At 47.8% G+C, this 17,392-nt stretch overlaps 1 protein-coding gene across 3 annotated transcripts; it reads left to right on the forward strand.

The window, feature by feature from the left end:
- Window positions 1-1,641: 1,641 nt before the first annotated feature.
- Window positions 1,642-16,452, forward strand: VEZF1 (vascular endothelial zinc finger 1). 3 transcript variants are annotated; one of them, XM_053961630.1, is made up of 7 exons: window positions 1,643-1,781; window positions 7,140-7,837; window positions 8,570-8,633; window positions 9,619-9,802; window positions 11,242-11,463; window positions 13,567-13,611; window positions 13,954-16,452. In XM_053961630.1, exons 1-7 carry the CDS (start codon window positions 1,749-1,751, stop codon window positions 14,379-14,381), a joined length of 1,674 nt encoding a protein of 557 aa, XP_053817605.1. In that variant the 5' UTR covers window positions 1,643-1,748; the 3' UTR covers window positions 14,382-16,452. The 3 variants fall into 3 exon arrangements, with proteins under 3 accessions (XP_053817607.1, XP_053817605.1, XP_053817606.1); XM_053961631.1 differs by lacking the exon at window positions 1,643-1,781 and adding an exon at window positions 3,096-3,119; XM_053961632.1 differs by lacking the exon at window positions 13,567-13,611 and having other exon boundaries at window positions 1,642-1,781.
- Window positions 16,453-17,392: the final 940 nt, after the last annotated feature.

Raw genomic sequence — 17,392 nt, forward strand, 5'->3', positions numbered from 1 at the left:
GGAAAAAAAAGCCTGAGAGGCGTGAAAGAACCGCAGGCATCTCTCGGAACAGAACAAGGACTGTTTTGCAATGCTCTGGGAAGGTGAAGAACCGCCTGGGGAGGGCTGAGGACCAGGTGCCCTGCCCAGCGCTGAGCCAACAAAGCCACAGCTGAGCCGGCGGGCTGGGACCCCCGCTGCGTGTCCCCTGGTCCCTGCTCTGTCCCCATTGTCCCTCCTGCCTGCTGCACCGAGCTGCTGCTTCAGGACCGGCCTTTGCGTTATCTGAAACAGGAGACAAGAAAAACCACCCCGGTGTCCCACACGGGAGGAAGTCCCAGGGGCCAAATTTAGCCCTGCACGCTGCAGCCAGGGCGCCTCGGCCGCTTCTTCCCGCGCCCGGTGCCGCCGAGGGCTCGGATGCTCAGCCGGGATCCAGGCCTGAGCAAAGAGGATTGACCAGAGCTGGGGGAAAATCAATAATAAAGTGCTGTAAGCCTGTTCTCATCTCCCCAGTGCCAGGGAAGGAGAAGGGAGGTCAGGATTAAAACCCCCCTCCTGTGACAGCGTTGAACCTGCCACGCTCGGGTGTCGAAGAAATGCTGGGTGTCCCTCAGATGCCACCTGAGGCAGGGCACAGATGTGCCCCGCGTCCTTCCCTGTGCCGGCAGCACCAGCGAGGTGCGAGGAGCCGTCCCTGGGCCCCGCCGCGCTGCCTGTCAGGGACGTGCTTGGTGTATGTAAACACGTAATTAACGGTACGTATGCATTTAATTGCTCGTGGCTACGATTTGCATGCTTGTGCTGCGCCGAAGATGCCTCAGGTACGGGCCAATCCACCCGGCCGGCGCCGGGGAGGTGTGCGGGGCTGCGCAGGGTCACCGCACCGCCCGAGCGGCCCGGGGGACACGGCCCGGCCCGGGGGAGCCCGGCGGGGCCGCGGGACAGCGCCGGGCCCGGCCCTGCTGGAGCCCGGCCAGGCGGGGTGCGAGGCAGGGCCGGCCCGGGGGAGGCGGCAGCAGCCCCGGAGGGCTGAGGGCGAGCCCGGGTGGGCTGAGGGCGAGCCCGACCGTGCCAAGGTGGCGGCGGCGCCGGGCGACCCCCGGGGCGGCCCCGAGTTCACACCCCCCCCCCTCTCCCCTCCTCCGCCCCCGGCGCTGCCGCCCGCCCGCACCCGCGGGCGAAGCCGCCCCCCACCGCCCCCGCGGCTCCCTCCCTCCCTGCCGGCGCGGCGGGCGGGGGCGGCGGGCGGGCGGGGAGGGGAGAAGGGGCGGGCGGGCGGCTCGGCGGCCCCGGGGCCGAGCCGGGGCGGGCGGCGGCGGCGGCCCCGGACACCTCGGCCGCTCCTCCATCTTCTCTCGCCACAGCTCGGCTTCCCCAGCCCGGGACCGGCCCATTGCCAGCCCCGCGGGGGGGGGGGCGGCCGGCCCGCCGCGCCGCCCCGGCCCCGCCGCCCGCGCCGCCGCCTCGCCGCGCCGCCCCGGGCCCGCCGCCCGCCCCGCGGCGAGGGGAGCGGCGGGGGCGGCGCCGCGGCCGCCCGGGCCATCGCCGCCCCGCCGGGGCGCCGCGCCGCCGCCTCCCCCCTCTGGGCCGCAGTGGTGCAGCCCGAGGTTAGCGGAAGCGGCCGCTCGGCGCTGCCATGTTGAGCCGCCGCCGCCGCCGCCGCTTTGTTGTCGGCTCCATGTAGCTGCGGCCCGGGGGAGGGAGCGACGGGGGGACCGCCCGCCGCAGCCGCCGCCGCCGCCGCCCGGGGCCGCGCCGCCCCCGCCATGGAGGCCAACTGGACCGCGTTCCTCTTTCAGGTGAGGCCCCGCGGCGGCGGCGCTGCCCGCGCCCCCCCTCTTTCTCTCCCTCCCTCCCTCACGGCCGCGGCCCCGCCGGTCCCCGCCGGGCCGGGCTGTCACTCAGCGCGGCCGCCCGGCCCCCGCCCGCCCCCGGCCCGGCCCGGCCCGGCCCGGCCCGGCCCGCCGGGCAGCGCCTCAGCGGCCCCGCGGCTCCGCTTCTCCCTCCTTCCCTCCTCCTGCACTTTCTCCCTCCGCCGCCGCCCCGCAGCGCGCTCCCTTCCCGCTTTCATTACAAACCGCCGATATTCATGTTTATATTTTTATTTTATTTTTTTTTTTTACCCCCCGCAAAACGTGAGATCGCGCTTTTTTAAATTTTTTTTTTTTTTTTTTGGTGTTTGCTTGTTTTCTTCTCCCCCCTCGTCCAAAGAGACAAACAACAACAGAAAAAAAAAAAAAAAGAACAAAAAAAAAAAAAAAAAAAAAAAAAAAAAAGACCCAAGCTTCCACCGGGCTCCAACAAAACCCCGATGGAACAAACGCCGTGTCTGGGAGAATAAATTAATCCCTCTTTAAACAGCCTGACTCAGGGCCGGCTGACGAGGGAGCTTGTTTTCTTTTAAAATAGGACGCGAGCGGGCCGGATTTCTGTAAAAACTGGCGAAATCCTAACGGGAATGGGGAGGAATAGGGACGGTGGAGCGTGCAACCCCTCCCTTTGCCAACTGAGTCACAATTTTCCCCCTTTCTGTCGGTGAAAGACTGACTTAAAAACACCGCTGTTTATGTAATTCCGAAGAAAACCCAATGTACCAGAAAAAAAAACAAACTTAAACAATATATATATATATATATATATATCTGCCTGGCTTTTGTGAGCCTCGCAAGCCCCTTCTCAGCAGATTGTTTTCTCCTGGATTTTTTTTTTTTTTTTTTTTTTGAGCTGGAAAACATAAAACGTGTGATTGCAGCAGCAGCAGCGTAGAAAAAAAAAAAAAAAAAAAAAAAAAAAGCGCCCAGCACATCACCTTTCTCAAGGTAAAATAATCCTCTTTGCACGTTCCCGGTGGCGGCCGCTCGCTTCCTCACTGTCCTCCTCGGAATTAAACCCAGACCCAGCCCGTGACACGAGTTTGAAAACCTGAGTTGAATGAATAAATCCGCCAAGAGGCGAGCACCATTCCTTTAGGGAGGAAAAATTCGTCCCTTGCAAGTACCAAGGGATGAGTCACTCGCTCGGGTTCTCTGCCTCGGAAAACACGCCGGGAATGTTCGGGGAGCCGGTACCGGGAGCTGGGCGCTGGGTTTTCCGCCTTTCCGTGATGGATGCGGGCGATGCCATGGAGTTTGGCTGAGGTCTGGTGAATTATTTCTCACTCTAGTGGGCAGTTGTGATTCGCACGTAGGGAACTTCACGCTAAGAAGTTAATCTCCTTAGTTTAGGGCCATCTCCCTCCGAGCCGGGGCTGCTTTAGTGCCTTGCTGCCTCCCAGCTGAGCGTTTTCCAGGGGAAATTTTTCCTAGGCTGGCAGGACTGTATTGCAGCAGGCTGAGAAATGCCAAGTAATGCTTCAAGTACGTGTCCAGCTCCTCGCTGCTCGTCCGTGCTTTTCTGAAGGTGCTGAGTTTTGAAGTAGTGATGTCACACGCTGATTTAGGAGTCAGCTTTGCTGCTTTTAATTAAGGAGTCAGCAGTTCACTTTCTGAAAGTGCGACTCGGAAGCATCTTCATAAAACTGTGACGTGGAAATTTTCCTCTGATTTTTTTTTTTTTTTGTCCCTAAATTATAAAGCTTTCAGAGCTCATAATAAATGCTGGATATTGTTTCTTGTGTGGTTTTGTTAGAATCAATGATTTGGGGTGTGAGTGTGCCGATGCACCCAGCAGAAAGCAGCACTGAAGTAGTCCTGATGTGACTTTCATTTTTCTTCTTCCCATTCTCGCAGCAGCACATCAGCCCCGATCCAGCTGATTAGTTAAACTAGTTAAAAAACATGGATTTAAAAGCCTGTCCCCGGTGTCAGTTAAATAACAAATGGAAGTGACTGAATATTCACACTCGTTCTTCCTGGGGGGAGTGTTAAACCAAGTGTGCGTTCCAGCTGGGACAGGATTCCCTAAGGGACAGCTTGATACGTGGAGTATAAAGTTGTAATTTTTAGCCAAATGTTTTTAGAGGAGGTTTCGATGTCTTAATTTTAGTCCTGTAGCAGTGGGCTGTGCAACTGTAAGCCGTTCCTTCCAAATAAAGTTGTTTGATTGTTTTTAGGTGGCATTTTGATGAATTGTATCCCTTTCTAAAGAAACAGTCGTGCTACTGAATAAGAAGTTCTTGTCTGGATCTTCTTAGTCCCCAAAACGCATAGTTGGAAAACCACTTCTAGGATGTGCTCGGGAAGCGAAAGTTGTATCTGTTAATGTGAGGAGGACTCATCCATCAGATGGAGTGTTCAAGATATGACTCATGCTAATTTGTTGCTCTCACATTAAGGCTGAAGCACAAAAATATTTTAGCCTCTGGCACTGGAAGTTCACAATGCCACATCCTACACTCTGGGTCATGAATTGCAGGGTTTTTTTGTTTACTGCCCCCCCAGGAGAGAAGGAATTAGTGACAGAACAAGGGGATTTTGCAGGAGAGCCTGTCCCAGACCATCAGAATATCTCCAAAATGTTGACTTGACTCGACGTTAATGCTGGGTCAAGTAAAACCGTGGTCGCAGCCTGCATAACTGCGCCTGCCAGAGGCGTGCAGCAGGTGCTGGCTTCCCTTCTCCAACAGGGAGTTAAAAAAAAAATGCTGCCTGATCCTTTTTTAAAAGGCTTTAACGGCCCTTGGAAACTGAGGAACACGGCTGGTGGCAGAGGGGCTGCGAGGAGCACGGTGCTGCGAATAATGCTGGCACCCTCAGAACCAAGATAAGCAGACTTATATAAGCAGCAGCTCCATAGCCTATAGCTTGATGAATATACATTGTTTTATGTCCACTGTCTCCATCGGATCTGTAGGAATAAGTGCATCATTACCTTGAAGTGCTGACGATTCTTTGAGGCTTAAAAATATCCATAAACCGCCTAAGTTTGAACCTTGTCCAAAGGATTTGGGTTCTCCATTATCCGATCTGCTAGGTCTGCTTTTGAAATTGTATCTCTGGAGCTATCAATAGGTGCTCTGCAGTGTCTTCTGGTGCAGTTTAACAACATTGTTTAATGCCGATTTGAAGTTGTAAAACATTTCATATTTTTTTAAAGTTAAAATTGTGATGAAGTGCTCAACTTGCTCAGTATTGTGCTGTCGGTGTGTATCATGCAAACTCTTACTTTCATGCAATGTAGAAGTGTCAAAACCTTTTTAAAAACATGGAAAATAAATGGTTGAAAATCCACAATTGTCACTGAAGTGAGGGAAAAGTTTAATGGAGCTGCTGGGGCTTGTGCGGTGCTCTGATTTAGCAGCGTCGCCTCCAGGAGAGTTCTGGATGCAGCTCTTCAGCAATCGCTCCCTGAAATAAAGCAGCCCCTCGGGCTGTTGTTTGAGGTGGCTGCTGTGGGCAGGCAGGTGTGCTAATATCCAGCCTACCTGTTGCATCCCGAGCTTCGGCACAGACGGATCTAAAAAGCAGATACAGATGGACAACCTGGCCTGGCTCCTAATGATTCCCACAAGTTTTGTCTCCTGTTAGTGTCCGGAGTCCAGGCTTTCTCCTGTGAGCTGTTTTCCTGTCAGATAGGCTTGGAGTGTTTGGGAGCTTGTATTCTTTCCCACGTGGGTTAGTGTTGGTATCCACCCATGGCTTTTATCCAAAGATCACCATCATCACGCTCCCGAAAAGTGAGATTGGAGTGATGCAGGAGCTGCCCCACAGCAAGGGAGAGACGCTCTGGGGGGGCTGTAGTCCCTGCTGCGATCCAGGCAGGCAAAGCAGCCAGCACACAACTGGGAAAAAGGCCCAAAGTGAGCTTCTAGAAACACTGGCTTGTCCAAAGGACGTGTTGAAATGGATTCCCATGGGAAGAGCATTAGCCTGAGTGCGCCTCCCAGTACTGTCCGCCCCAGCAGATGTAAAAGTAGACAGGTCAGGGTCGTGCACTGGCACAGTGTTTTACTCAGCTCTCACAGCTTTGAGTCATGTTATTTTGTGAGGAAAGCCATAGGAAAGGAGTCCTGGAAGGCTGCAGTACTGATCTAATGGGAATGCAAGTTTCCCCAAACTCAGCTTCGGGCCTGGCACGCTGCGTTAATAACGAGCCTGATTTAAAACTGGTCTGATGAGACCGAGGCACATCTTGAATACAGATGCACTTAAACTGGCTTAAGGTGCTGGAGTGATTTATTTTAATGCTCCATTAGGCTGAATTGGTCTGTGTGGTTTCTAAACCACATTAAAATTGTATCTGCCATGGTTTTGTCCCAGTCTGACTGGATGAGTTTTAATAACAGTGTTTCTGCCTTAGAATAACCACGCGTGGTGCAGCACAGCCCGTGGCAGGCAGGCTGCAGCTCAGCTGAGCGGTGCTGGCTGCGGGCCCCCCCTTCCCTTCCCTGTAGCTTCTGCCACAGATTCTGTAGTTCAAAGTTAGTTGGTATTGGCTGCTTTCAAACAGCTTTCAGGGTTTATTCCCAGCACCCCCGAACTGTATTCTCCAGCATCTCTAGATGTCTCCCAGTGTGTATCGATCAGCTTCTCTTCCCAGCACAAAGTAGCTGCTGACGAAGAGAAAAAGGCCGTGCCGCTATTCTTGTTAGTTCCAGACGCAGAGAACACAGTGGTCAGTGGATAAATGCATCAGGAACCTGCTAAATATAGAGATGTGGCTTTAGACAGCTCCCGATTCCAGTTGCTTTGGTTTCAGTGCTGGCACAGGGGTATGAACACACTGTTTAAATAAGACGCCTTATCGCATCCTGGCTCTCCGTGGCTGCGGTTCAATTCTCAGTGTGCACTAAGCTCGGCTTAAAGGTGGGGCCTCATTTTGCAACTCCTGTCAGTACCTTCATCCTCTCCAGAGATAGTCCTGATGTGCCATCTGATATGATCATTAGCAAAATGAGTTGTCTGTTATGTAAAGATGAAATGCTGTTATTAAAAGATCTGACAAGCACCTAGTTGTCTTCCGTAAAAAGTTGCCCTCCAGAAACTTAATAATTCCTTGATTGTTGTGCCGTGTCCTACACTTACCACAGGATCTGCACAGCCTGGGCATTTACAGTGTGAGCGGTTTATCTCGTCCAAAACCAGCATTATGTAACCTTCCCCTGTTGTTCCTTCCATGGCTTTTGGTCTAGAATGTGCTTCCCTGTCGTTTGTAAATGTTCTCACCGTGCCAGAGCGAGCACCCATCCAGAGAATTTAAGTGTGAATGTTTGGTTTTAGGCACACGAAGCCTCCCATCACCAACAGCAGGCAGCACAGAACAGTTTGTTGCCTCTCCTGAGCTCTGCTGTTGAGCCGCCCGATCAGAAGCCGATTCTGCCCTTACCAATAACGCAGAAACCTCAGCCTGCATCAGAAACATTAAAGGATGCTATTGTTGGGATTAAAAAGGAAAAACCTAAAACCTCCTTTGTGTGCACTTACTGCAGCAAAGCTTTCAGGGACAGCTACCATTTGAGGCGTCACGAGTCCTGCCACACAGGGATAAAGTTAGTGTCACGGCCAAAGAAAACTCCCACCACAATGGTGCCCCTTATCTCGACCATCGCTGGTGACAACAGCCGGAGTTCACTGGTTTCGACTATCGCAGGCATCCTGTCCACAGTCACTACGTCTTCCTCTGCCACCAACCCCAGCAGCAGCGCCGGCGCCACGGCCATGGCAGTGACGCAGACGGTGAAGAAGCCCAGCAAGCCCGTGAAGAAGAACCACGCTTGTGAGATGTGTGGAAAGGCCTTCAGGGACGTCTACCACCTCAACCGGCACAAGCTGTCCCACTCCGACGAGAAACCCTTCGAATGTCCCATTTGCAATCAGCGCTTCAAGAGAAAGGATCGCATGACCTACCACGTGAGGTCTCACGAAGGTGGCATCACGAAACCCTACACCTGCGGTGTTTGTGGAAAAGGCTTCTCAAGGTACCCTGTAGCAAATCCCAGGCATGCTCCACTCTTGGCTTTTCATGAGCAAGAAGGGTTAAGCTCTGTGGTAGTGAGGAGCTGGGAGAACCAGCCTTCTGAGGAGGTTGGTGAGGGGATAAAGAGCCTTGTCTGCAGTTAGCGTGGGGGAGTCTCCATCTGAGCAAGGTTAGCAGTGGCCAGAAGTGGTCACTTTTTTAGGAGAGTGGTTTGAAATGGTTTCTCAGCCTCATCCAGGTCCCATAAGGTGTGTGTCTGTGTCACTGGGGTTGGGCACAGAGCCCCTTCACCAGGCTTTGCCGTGGTCTGTGACCAAATGGGGCAGGGCAGGGAAGCTGTCACCTGGTCTTACAGCAGGGTGGAGGGCACTGACAGAGCTCAGGGGCAGCTCGCACTGCTGCCGGCTCTGTTCGTACCTGTGCTTGCAACAGAGAAAACTTCAACCTTTAGAGCTGTTGCGCTCTCACCTTTACACAAGGTGTGACCAAACATGCCATTTTCAGGTGTGTGAGGAGAAGAGAGTTAAGTTTTAAACCGCAGGTTGTTGGTTTTAAGCTGCGAGGTGTTGCAGGTGAAGCCCCTGGTAGGTGAGGGGAAGGGATTTATCCTGGCTGTCAGAGGGATGGGGGCTGCAGGGAGCGACCAGCGCGGTGTCAGCACTGCTAGCCAAGGTGTCCTGCTTCTGTGTTTGTAACAGCGTGCACTTTTCTCCTCTTCCTCTCTTTCTTGCAGGCCTGATCATTTAAGCTGTCACGTTAAACATGTTCACTCAACAGAGAGACCCTTCAAATGCCAAGTAAGGGCTAAAATGGTTTATTAAGAACAATACCTTATTGTGTCTGTAGTACTCAGGTGAATCTTTCCAGAACTGTATTTACTCCTGGACTTTAGAAGAGCAAGTTTAGGAGTAAAGCCACATTTGCCACCACACCACAGTGCTGGAGTTCTGGTGGAACTTTAAAAAGATGCCATGGTTGCTTTTTTAGGAAGATGAGAGGCTTTTTGCTTTCTTGGAGAACAGCATAGTTGCTCTGTTTTGCCATATGCTTAACGTAGTAGGAGGATTGTAGCAGCATCCTCTGCTTAGTGCTCATTTCTGGGGTAATGTGTGCATTGTGTTTCTCAGCATGTTCAAATCAAATGTCTTTCTCAGCACATCTATTTAAAATGGGTCGAATGGTTGATTCTGGATCTGTTATTTTGCTGGAAGGGAAAAGCAAGTTGTCCTAACTTGATGACTGAGTCTAGAAGAAATAATTTGATTGCCCTTGAACAATTAACTGTTTTGCTTGGAATATCCATGCTTATTCCAACCTGTTTTAGTGACTCATCTTATTAAATAAAAGCCTTGGGTAAAAAAAATAGTGTTAGGAAAAGGTTTTGCTTCCTTGTTCTGGATGGGAGCAGAAGTAATTGAGCAGTGTAAGGTACCAAGTTCATATTTGTACAGTAAAATTACATTAGAAACCAACTTTGCCTATTGTAGGTGTTTTTTATAAGCTCCCTCTTGCACTGGTGGGTAAGGCAACCCAGTGTTTTCAGAAAGTTGAAGCAGTATAGAATATGATTTTTATCCTGATTGTCTCAGAAGCAAATTCCATTCTCAGTCTCTGCTGAGTAGTTTGATTTTTGTTTCTCTATAAATACAGGTAAAACTTAAAGTTGTCAATGCACTTAGGATACTGTTAGGACCTGCAGGGTAACGTGGGCTCGCAGTGGGCCTGCAGGTGATGCTGTGCTGCTCTGTCTGCACCTCAAGTGTAACTTTGTTCTCCACCCAGACGTGCACTGCTGCCTTTGCCACCAAAGACAGACTGCGGACACACATGGTGCGCCATGAAGGAAAGGTATCGTGTAATATCTGTGGTAAACTTCTGAGTGCAGCATATATCACCAGCCACTTAAAGACACACGGGCAGAGCCAAAGTATCAACTGTAATACCTGTAAACAAGGCATCAATAAAAGTAGGTGAACGTTTTACAAACATTTCTAATAACAATGTGTTTGCCAAGGGAATTGCCTTTGATGACGTTAAAATTCAGCTATGTGTCTGTCAGTCTGGGTGGTCACACCTCTTAAAAGTAGATCTTTAGTAACAGAATGTGCTTCAGCTCAAGAATTGGCGTGTGTGGAGTTGTTTGCTGCAAGACTGTGCTCTCATCCCTTGGGAATGCCCTGCAGTTCATGACAGTGACCCATCTCTTGAAGAGGAGAGTTCCCAAGTTTTCTCACCTTTTAAGTTCAGCGCTACTTCCTGAACTGTGCAGGTCTAAAAGTCCAACAGATAGTCTGGAGATTTTAGACTATTTAAGAACTGCTAAGATTTGCCAGGTTTCAGGTCTGAAGCCTCATCCAAAGCTCATCAAAATCAGGGGAAAGATTTCTCTGCTTTCTCTGAGCTTTGACCCTGGGGCTCAGTGTTTCCTCCCTCAGGCAGTAGCTGACAAGAAGAGGATTTAAATCCAGCCCTGATAGGTTTTGGGCATTAATGGCGTCTGACTGGTGGTGTGCAGGAGGTCAGATGAGATGTTTGTAATAGCTCCTTCTAGACTTAAACTCTGCACCTGGGAATGCCTAGCAAGCAAATGAAGACTTGACTTTCAAATTTTCCCTATTAAAATACCTGTAACTTAGGTTAACCCCACATGGTTAGTAATATAAAATGGGTTTTCAGAGGAATAAAGAGGCAGAAGTAAGGAATGTCTTTGGAAACTTTGTCCTTAAAGCCTTTAAACTGTATTAATTTACAACATCTTTGCAGTTCCTGTTACTCCTGGATAATTTAAAGGTACTGGGAATGTCTGAAATGCCTGATTGTTGAGCTTAGTAGGAAATTTGGATGTGAAGTATTTTTCAGGGTACAGGGTTACAACTCTGGCTTCCCTAGCCAGTTTGGTGGCGCTAAGCCAGTTCACATGAGGCATTTCGAGCAGTTGTTAGAGGTGGAAATGATGAGCTGTACTGTGGCCAGAGAATGGTGACAGGCTGTTCTCTGATGTAAAGGTAAACTGAAATTTTTAAGTTATACTAGCAATAAAAAGTAAAAAGGCTTTTTTTATTTTTCATTTTTAAGCTAAAGTTTAGAAAAAATGGATTCAGTTTGAGTTCTAGAGACTTAACTGGAGTCTTTCATTTCATTCTTCCTAAATACAAAGTAAATAATGACAAAAGTCTGGTTTGCCACTTAAAGTAGATGTTCTTGAGTTATGCTTTCGTTTTTAGCTCTTGGAAAAGTAGTTTTATGAAGCACAGAATTAATGATACTGTTTTAAACACCTCTGTGATTTTGTTCTTGGAATCCTGTGAGATTCCTCACGCTCTTTGTAGAAGTTGCCTTTGTGATCTCAGCAGAAAACAGAGTAACTTTTCAAGGTGAATTTGTGTTCTTACTTGATTGGCATAGCATGCATGAGTGAAGAGACCAGCAACCAGAAACAGCAACAGCAGCAGCAACAGCAGCAGCAACAACAACAGCAGCAGCAGCAGCAGCAGCAACAACAACAGCAGCAACAGCAGCAGCAGCAGCAACAGCAGCAGCAGCAGCAGCAACACGTAACAAGTTGGCCTGGAAAGCAGGTAGAGACCCTGAGATTGTGGGAAGAGGCCGTCAAAGCCAGGAAGAAAGGTAAAACAAACCAATACTGACGTGGTGGGCTTTGTGACATAGGGGAGCTCACAGTCATACAGGGAGTTCAAGGTGTCAGGAAGGATGTCTTACATGACAGTTTCATTCTTAGAACATAGCTAAGAGAGGAGAGGAGGAAACAGGAGGAAACACCCAGGAGTAGGGTGTGTTAAATGACCTGCTCATGACTTGCTCCCTTGGTCTGTGTGCTTGCCTGTGTCCCTAGAGGCATTGGTTACAGAGGGGAGCTTGTGTGTGCTCCAAGCAGGGCTGTGGGCTTTGACTTGCGTGTGGCTTTTAGCTGTGCTTGTGCTTGTTTGCCCTGCTCACCTGTGTGCACACACACCCCCTCTGCCCTTGCACCAGCACCAGGGCACACGTGTGTGCTTTCTGTGTCCTGTGCATCCTGTCTCCCCCAACTGACTCCATCTGCTCTATCATCATGTAACTGTCTTTGCATGACATTTTCTAGACCTCAGAGAACTCGCTCTCTCTCTTGCTTTGTTTCATTACAAAATGAGGTAATCAGTGATCCTGTTTCTCATCAGTGCTGGCTCACAGCTTACCTCTGCCTGTGCTGCTGCTGTAATTGAAGTGGGATTGCTGTTGTTGGTCATTGTGTCACTTTGTAGGGAACAGATTGCTTCAGTTTAGTGGTTTTAGGATACAGTAGTTGAAATTCTCCCATTACTGCTGCTTATTTGTTTCACAACAGTTTGATTATTAATGCCCATCATGTGACTTCATGGATTACATGCTTTAGAAGTTCTTAATGACCACTGCTTACTGTTTTTCACTGGCTGTTTTTAGGAATGTTTTTGACTCACCTTATTTTTTTCCTTTTCTCTGAACCTTTCTTTCAGTTCTTCAGTCTGTTTTTGTTTTCTAGGTTCTTGTTTGTGTTTTAGGCTGCTTGCTTCCTTTCCCCTTGTTATGCCAGTAATTTAATTCTGTGATCAGACAGTGCAGAAACAGCTTATTCATGTTAAAATGCAGTGATAACAGAAACATTACATATCATCAGGCCACTAAGTAGATAAAGCAAATGATGTTGGATTTAGAAAATCACTGAAAATTATTTTCTGCTTGTTCTTTCCCATGTCTTGTTTCCTTTTCCTTTCTTATTGAGAATGTTGGATGTGCTTTAACAGAACAGTGGTTTGGGGCAGGAGGGGGGTGAGGGAGGGGGGTGAGGGAGGTGGGTGGGTAACAGTGGTGTCACACTGGTGCTTTTAGCTTAACTGGGGAAGGGGCACGGGTGGGATGTGTCTTTGGGTGTGACTGTGCTTGAAGGAGAAGTTAGACCAGTCAGTGCCATGCTTGAGCTGCTCTTTCCATGCTGGTTCTCCTGTGCTAGTTCCACTTGTGGTGGCTTTACAACACTAGATGGGACTTTTTTTTTTTTTTTTTTTTTTTGTCTAGTACAATTTATTTTCACAATTTTTATTTTATTTATTTTTTTTTTTTTACTCTTTCCCTTCCTCTCCACCCCTCCTAGCTATGGACTTTGAAGAACCAACAGTAACCCTTGAATGGGGCTAATGTTGCTTTCAAAGTTATATTTGTATTGCCCCAGAGGCAAAGTGGACTCTTTGCTCCTGGCTTACCTCTGACACGTGGGTGTAACTGAGCTTGGGGTCCTGCCCTACAAATGTGGAAGCAGACACGGCTTAGTAACGTTGATGCAGAGTGTATTTTCCCTGGTTTCTTTAGCAGCCAGCCCTTCCCCGTCCCCTGCTCCCGGAGCCTCCCGGTGTGGGTAGCCGGCAGGTGGTGCTGATGGATGTGGAGTGATTCCCGTCCCCCCCGCGGCCCCGCTCCCCAGCCCCGGCCTCCTGGGTCTCCCCTGCTCTGCACTTCAGTCCTGCTTGCTGCAAACCCCCCCCAGAACCCCTCAAACCAACATGGTGTGGAGCTGGAGCTGTGTGAAAGCTGAGGAGCTGATGGGGGTTGAGGGATGTGCTGCTGGGGTAGCCTTGAAGTAGAGGTACTGTGAGCAGTGGAGCAGTTTAGTAGCAATAATTAAGACTGAAATAAGCAGGTAAATATTGAAACGAGCTTTGCTTATCAGTCCCTAATAATGACTTTTTAAAACCTTCACAGAATGTCAGTTCACCTTTGAGAAGGCTATAGAGTACGTACCATTCGGTATGTACACTCTCTATTTCTACTGTTCCTCTTGGGAGGATTTTTTTGATTGTACAGTACTGTTTTTATGAACATGGAAAAACCCTCTTGCTAAGACAACCTCACTTGACTTCTCAGGGAAAAAAAAAAAAATTACCTGCATGAGAGTTTGTATTTCCTGTAGGCTATAGAATGTTAACAATTTTAACTTACTAATAATACCTAAAGAAAATTATTCCAGAATTTGTACCTGTTCTTGTTCGGTTTTTGGGTTTTTTTTGTTTTGTTTTGTTTTGTTTAAATCTTGTCCATGGTTTTTTTATGTGTTAAAAACTTTTTGTCTTTTTTATGTCTCATTTTTAGAAGCTGCTAACTTGTGCCAAACCTCCACTGCTGCTACTACGCCTGTGACTCTTACTACTCCATTCAATATAACGTCCTCTGTGGCTTCTGGGACTATCACAAACCCAGTCACAGTGGCAGCTGCAATGAGCATGAGAAGTCCAGTAAATGTATCAAGTGCAGTTAATATATCCAGTCCGATGAACTTAGGGCATCCTGTAACTATAACCAGTCCTCTGTCCATGACCTCTCCATTAACGCTCACCACCCCGGTGAACCTGCCCACCCCGGTCACCGCTCCAGTGAACATAGCGCACCCCGTCACCATCACGTCCCCCATGAACCTGCCCACCCCCATGACGCTGGCTGGTCCCCTCAACATAGCCATGAGACCAGTGGAGAGCATGCCTTTCCTGCCCCAGGCCTTGCCCACCTCTCCTCCCTGGTAAACAAGTTCTAAACAGTATTAAAAAGGATTAAAATGGAATCCTTACCAGCAGTTCTTTTTTGGGTTTTGTTTGGTTGGGTTTTTTTTTTTTTGTTTTTTTTTTGTTTTGTTTTGTTTTGTTTTTGTTTTGTTTTGTTTTGTTTTGTTCCGTTGGGTTTTTTGTTTTGTTTTTAGTTAATAAATTCAGGCTAAGACACTGGGGCAACACCATCAGAGACCACAGTAGCATCTTCCCCTTGATTTGGCTCACATGGTTCAGGCTTGAGTTTCACTGGAGCACTTCATTTAAAGTAAGTTTTACATTGTAGCTGACTGATGCGGAATTAGAGCAGATACTTATTTGCCAGAGTTTAAAAAAAAAAAAAAAAAAAAAACAACAAAGAGGTAATTAAAAAAAACAATTTTATGTTTTATCCCCTGGAATTATAACTTAGAAAATTATTTTAATCTAAACACTAGCGAAGACCCCTCTGTATCTGTGACAGGGTGGATGGCTCATTTTAACCTCCCAGGCAAGTCCACTGTTTCTGAGCTAGTGTAGAACCTTTGTCTGTCTTGATGGTTTTTTGGTTTTGTTTTTTTTGTTTTTTTTTTTTTTTTCAATGAGTAAATGCATTACAATGTTGTCATTTAAAAAAAAATGCATTTTTGGAGAAAATATGCATTTTACCTTTGGGAATATGGTAATTTCAGGCAGCATTCCCTATGGGAAAGGTGATACCAGCTCTGATATGCAAAGCATATGATAACTTATCATTCTAACTTCAACATATAATAGGGATTGTGACCTGATATTTGGAGATGTAAATATTACCCAACATATTACCCTAAGGGAATAGAGCATTGTAGTCAACATTTTTTAAAAAAAAAAACCTGTTATTGTTTGGCGAGAAACAGCCATGGCTGACAGAAGAGGAGTCGAAATGTATGTAAACATGGTCTCTGAACAGTCAGACCCCCATGGGACTCTTATCTAGGAGCAAAAGGAGTGCTTGGAAACTTAAGGAAAATTGCTTTAAGCTGGAAGATTCTGGAGGCCCTGGGTGTGATTTTTATGCCCTCTGCCTCCCAGTCAGAGCCTGCTGGTGTTTCAGCAGGGGACAGACGTGTTAGTTGTTCACTAGAAGTTTTGTCTTATATTAAATTGTATACAGTTTTTATTCTAACCACTAACTAGGTAGGATGCCCCTCCAGGACAAGCAGAGAGCGTCTTTTAATTTCTCCCCTATTTCTTAATCAAGTGTTGTGCAAATCTGTTCAACTTTGTAAATATTTGCAAACATCATCATTTTTACGTTATTCTTCTATTGTGTTAACACATTTCTATCAATTTGTGGGAGTTCTGGGGTGCTGAGCTGTCCAGCCCAGAACTGCTCATAAATGGTCACACATGTTTAAGCTACATGTGCTTTTTTTTCTTAACCTGTTTATCTGTACATAAAGTAGAAAGCAAAGTCTAGGGAAACAGATATACTTTTTAGACTATCATGTCACATATTCACATTTTTAAAACTTTGTTTTAAAAAAAAAACAAACCACCCTAAACCCAACCTCTACATTAAATAAAAAAAAAAAAAGAGGAAAAAAAAAAAAAAAAAAGAAATTACAGTTGAGATGTTTTTATCTTAATGAAGTTGAGAGCTCTGGAGATTAGCGTGTGCATTTTCACAGAGTGCTAGCAGGACTGACCAGTCACACTGGACTGCTTCCGTTCCTCCCCGGCCGTGTCCGTGCGAGCAGTGATTGCCAGGCTGCTGGCTCAGGTGACAGGTATCTGTATCCTTACGTGAAACTGTTCTAGGGGCTTGGACTACATAGTAAAACAAAAACAAACAAAAAAAAAATAATAGAGCTTAGTGTAAAATAATTTTATAAATGATCTTTTGTACTTTAGGACATCAAATTGTACAACTTTTGTATATATAAAAGCTTAGGAACTTTCTGTTTAGCAGAAAGGAAACACATTCCTACACTTTTAATGTATATGTTTGTTATAATGTCCATGTAAACATATGCCCTATGTTTGTGCCTTTTAATTAGTTTGTCTCAATAAACAAAAATGTAGAGAAGAATATGTAGCTATGACTTTGTTACCACTGTTCTTACTCCAGGTGTGTAGAGGTCTTTGTTTTGGCCCTGTGTAGAGCCCGGCGTGCACGGCCAGCCCGCCAGCGCATGTCCCCAACCCCGCTGCCCCGGCCCCGCTGCCACCTCCACACCGTCCTGCATGTTGGGACCTGTAGCTCCCCAGCCATCTCTGCCATCCCTGGCCACGACACCACCTTGCACCAGTTTCCCAAAGTAGGTATAGCCTTCTGGGTAACCACAGTGATGACCCTTAGGTGAAATTTGGGTATCCCTGAGCTTAAAAAAAAAAAAAAAAAAGAACAAAAGCATTAAAAGCCAATATGAAAATGTGTACTAGAAGTGGTTATCTATGAATTACTTACAATAAACAGGTGTGAGACTTAATTGTATGTTGTCAATTACTGCAGTATTGACAGTGGGTCCCTTGTACAGCCAGCTGTTATTTTTATCCAGCAGTGTAGCAGTAGAATAAACACATTAAACACCGGCAAGGAAATTTTTCACCGTGACAGAGGCTTCCCAAACCACTAACCACAGTGCTCTTAGCGTGGCGTAGGAAAAGGGCTGTTTCCTTTTTATTTTATGTTGGTTCTGCTCGACTGTACCTGGTTTATGTCCACAAAGCTGCATTAGCTAATTGTCGACCTGTTTCATTTGTACTTGGGTAAACATTTGCTTTGTACCGTGTATTAATGGGTCTGAGGTGTGCTCCTCTTCTGCTGTCTCAGTGCGGACATTGACTGCGCTCTGTAATGCCATCCTTGCAAATACATTAAGCTGTTTTTCTGACAAACAAAAGCGACCTGGTGCAGTAGTTTATACGACGTGCATGCTCCCTGCTAATCCATGTCCGTGCCCGTGCCGGCGCGGCCGGGGATCCGCTGGCACCTCGCGCCGCCGCAGCGCCGCCGAGCTCAGGCTCTA

This window comes from Vidua chalybeata, chromosome 20, assembly GCF_026979565.1.
Source record: "Vidua chalybeata isolate OUT-0048 chromosome 20, bVidCha1 merged haplotype, whole genome shotgun sequence".
Lineage (NCBI taxonomy): Eukaryota > Metazoa > Chordata > Aves > Passeriformes > Viduidae > Vidua > Vidua chalybeata.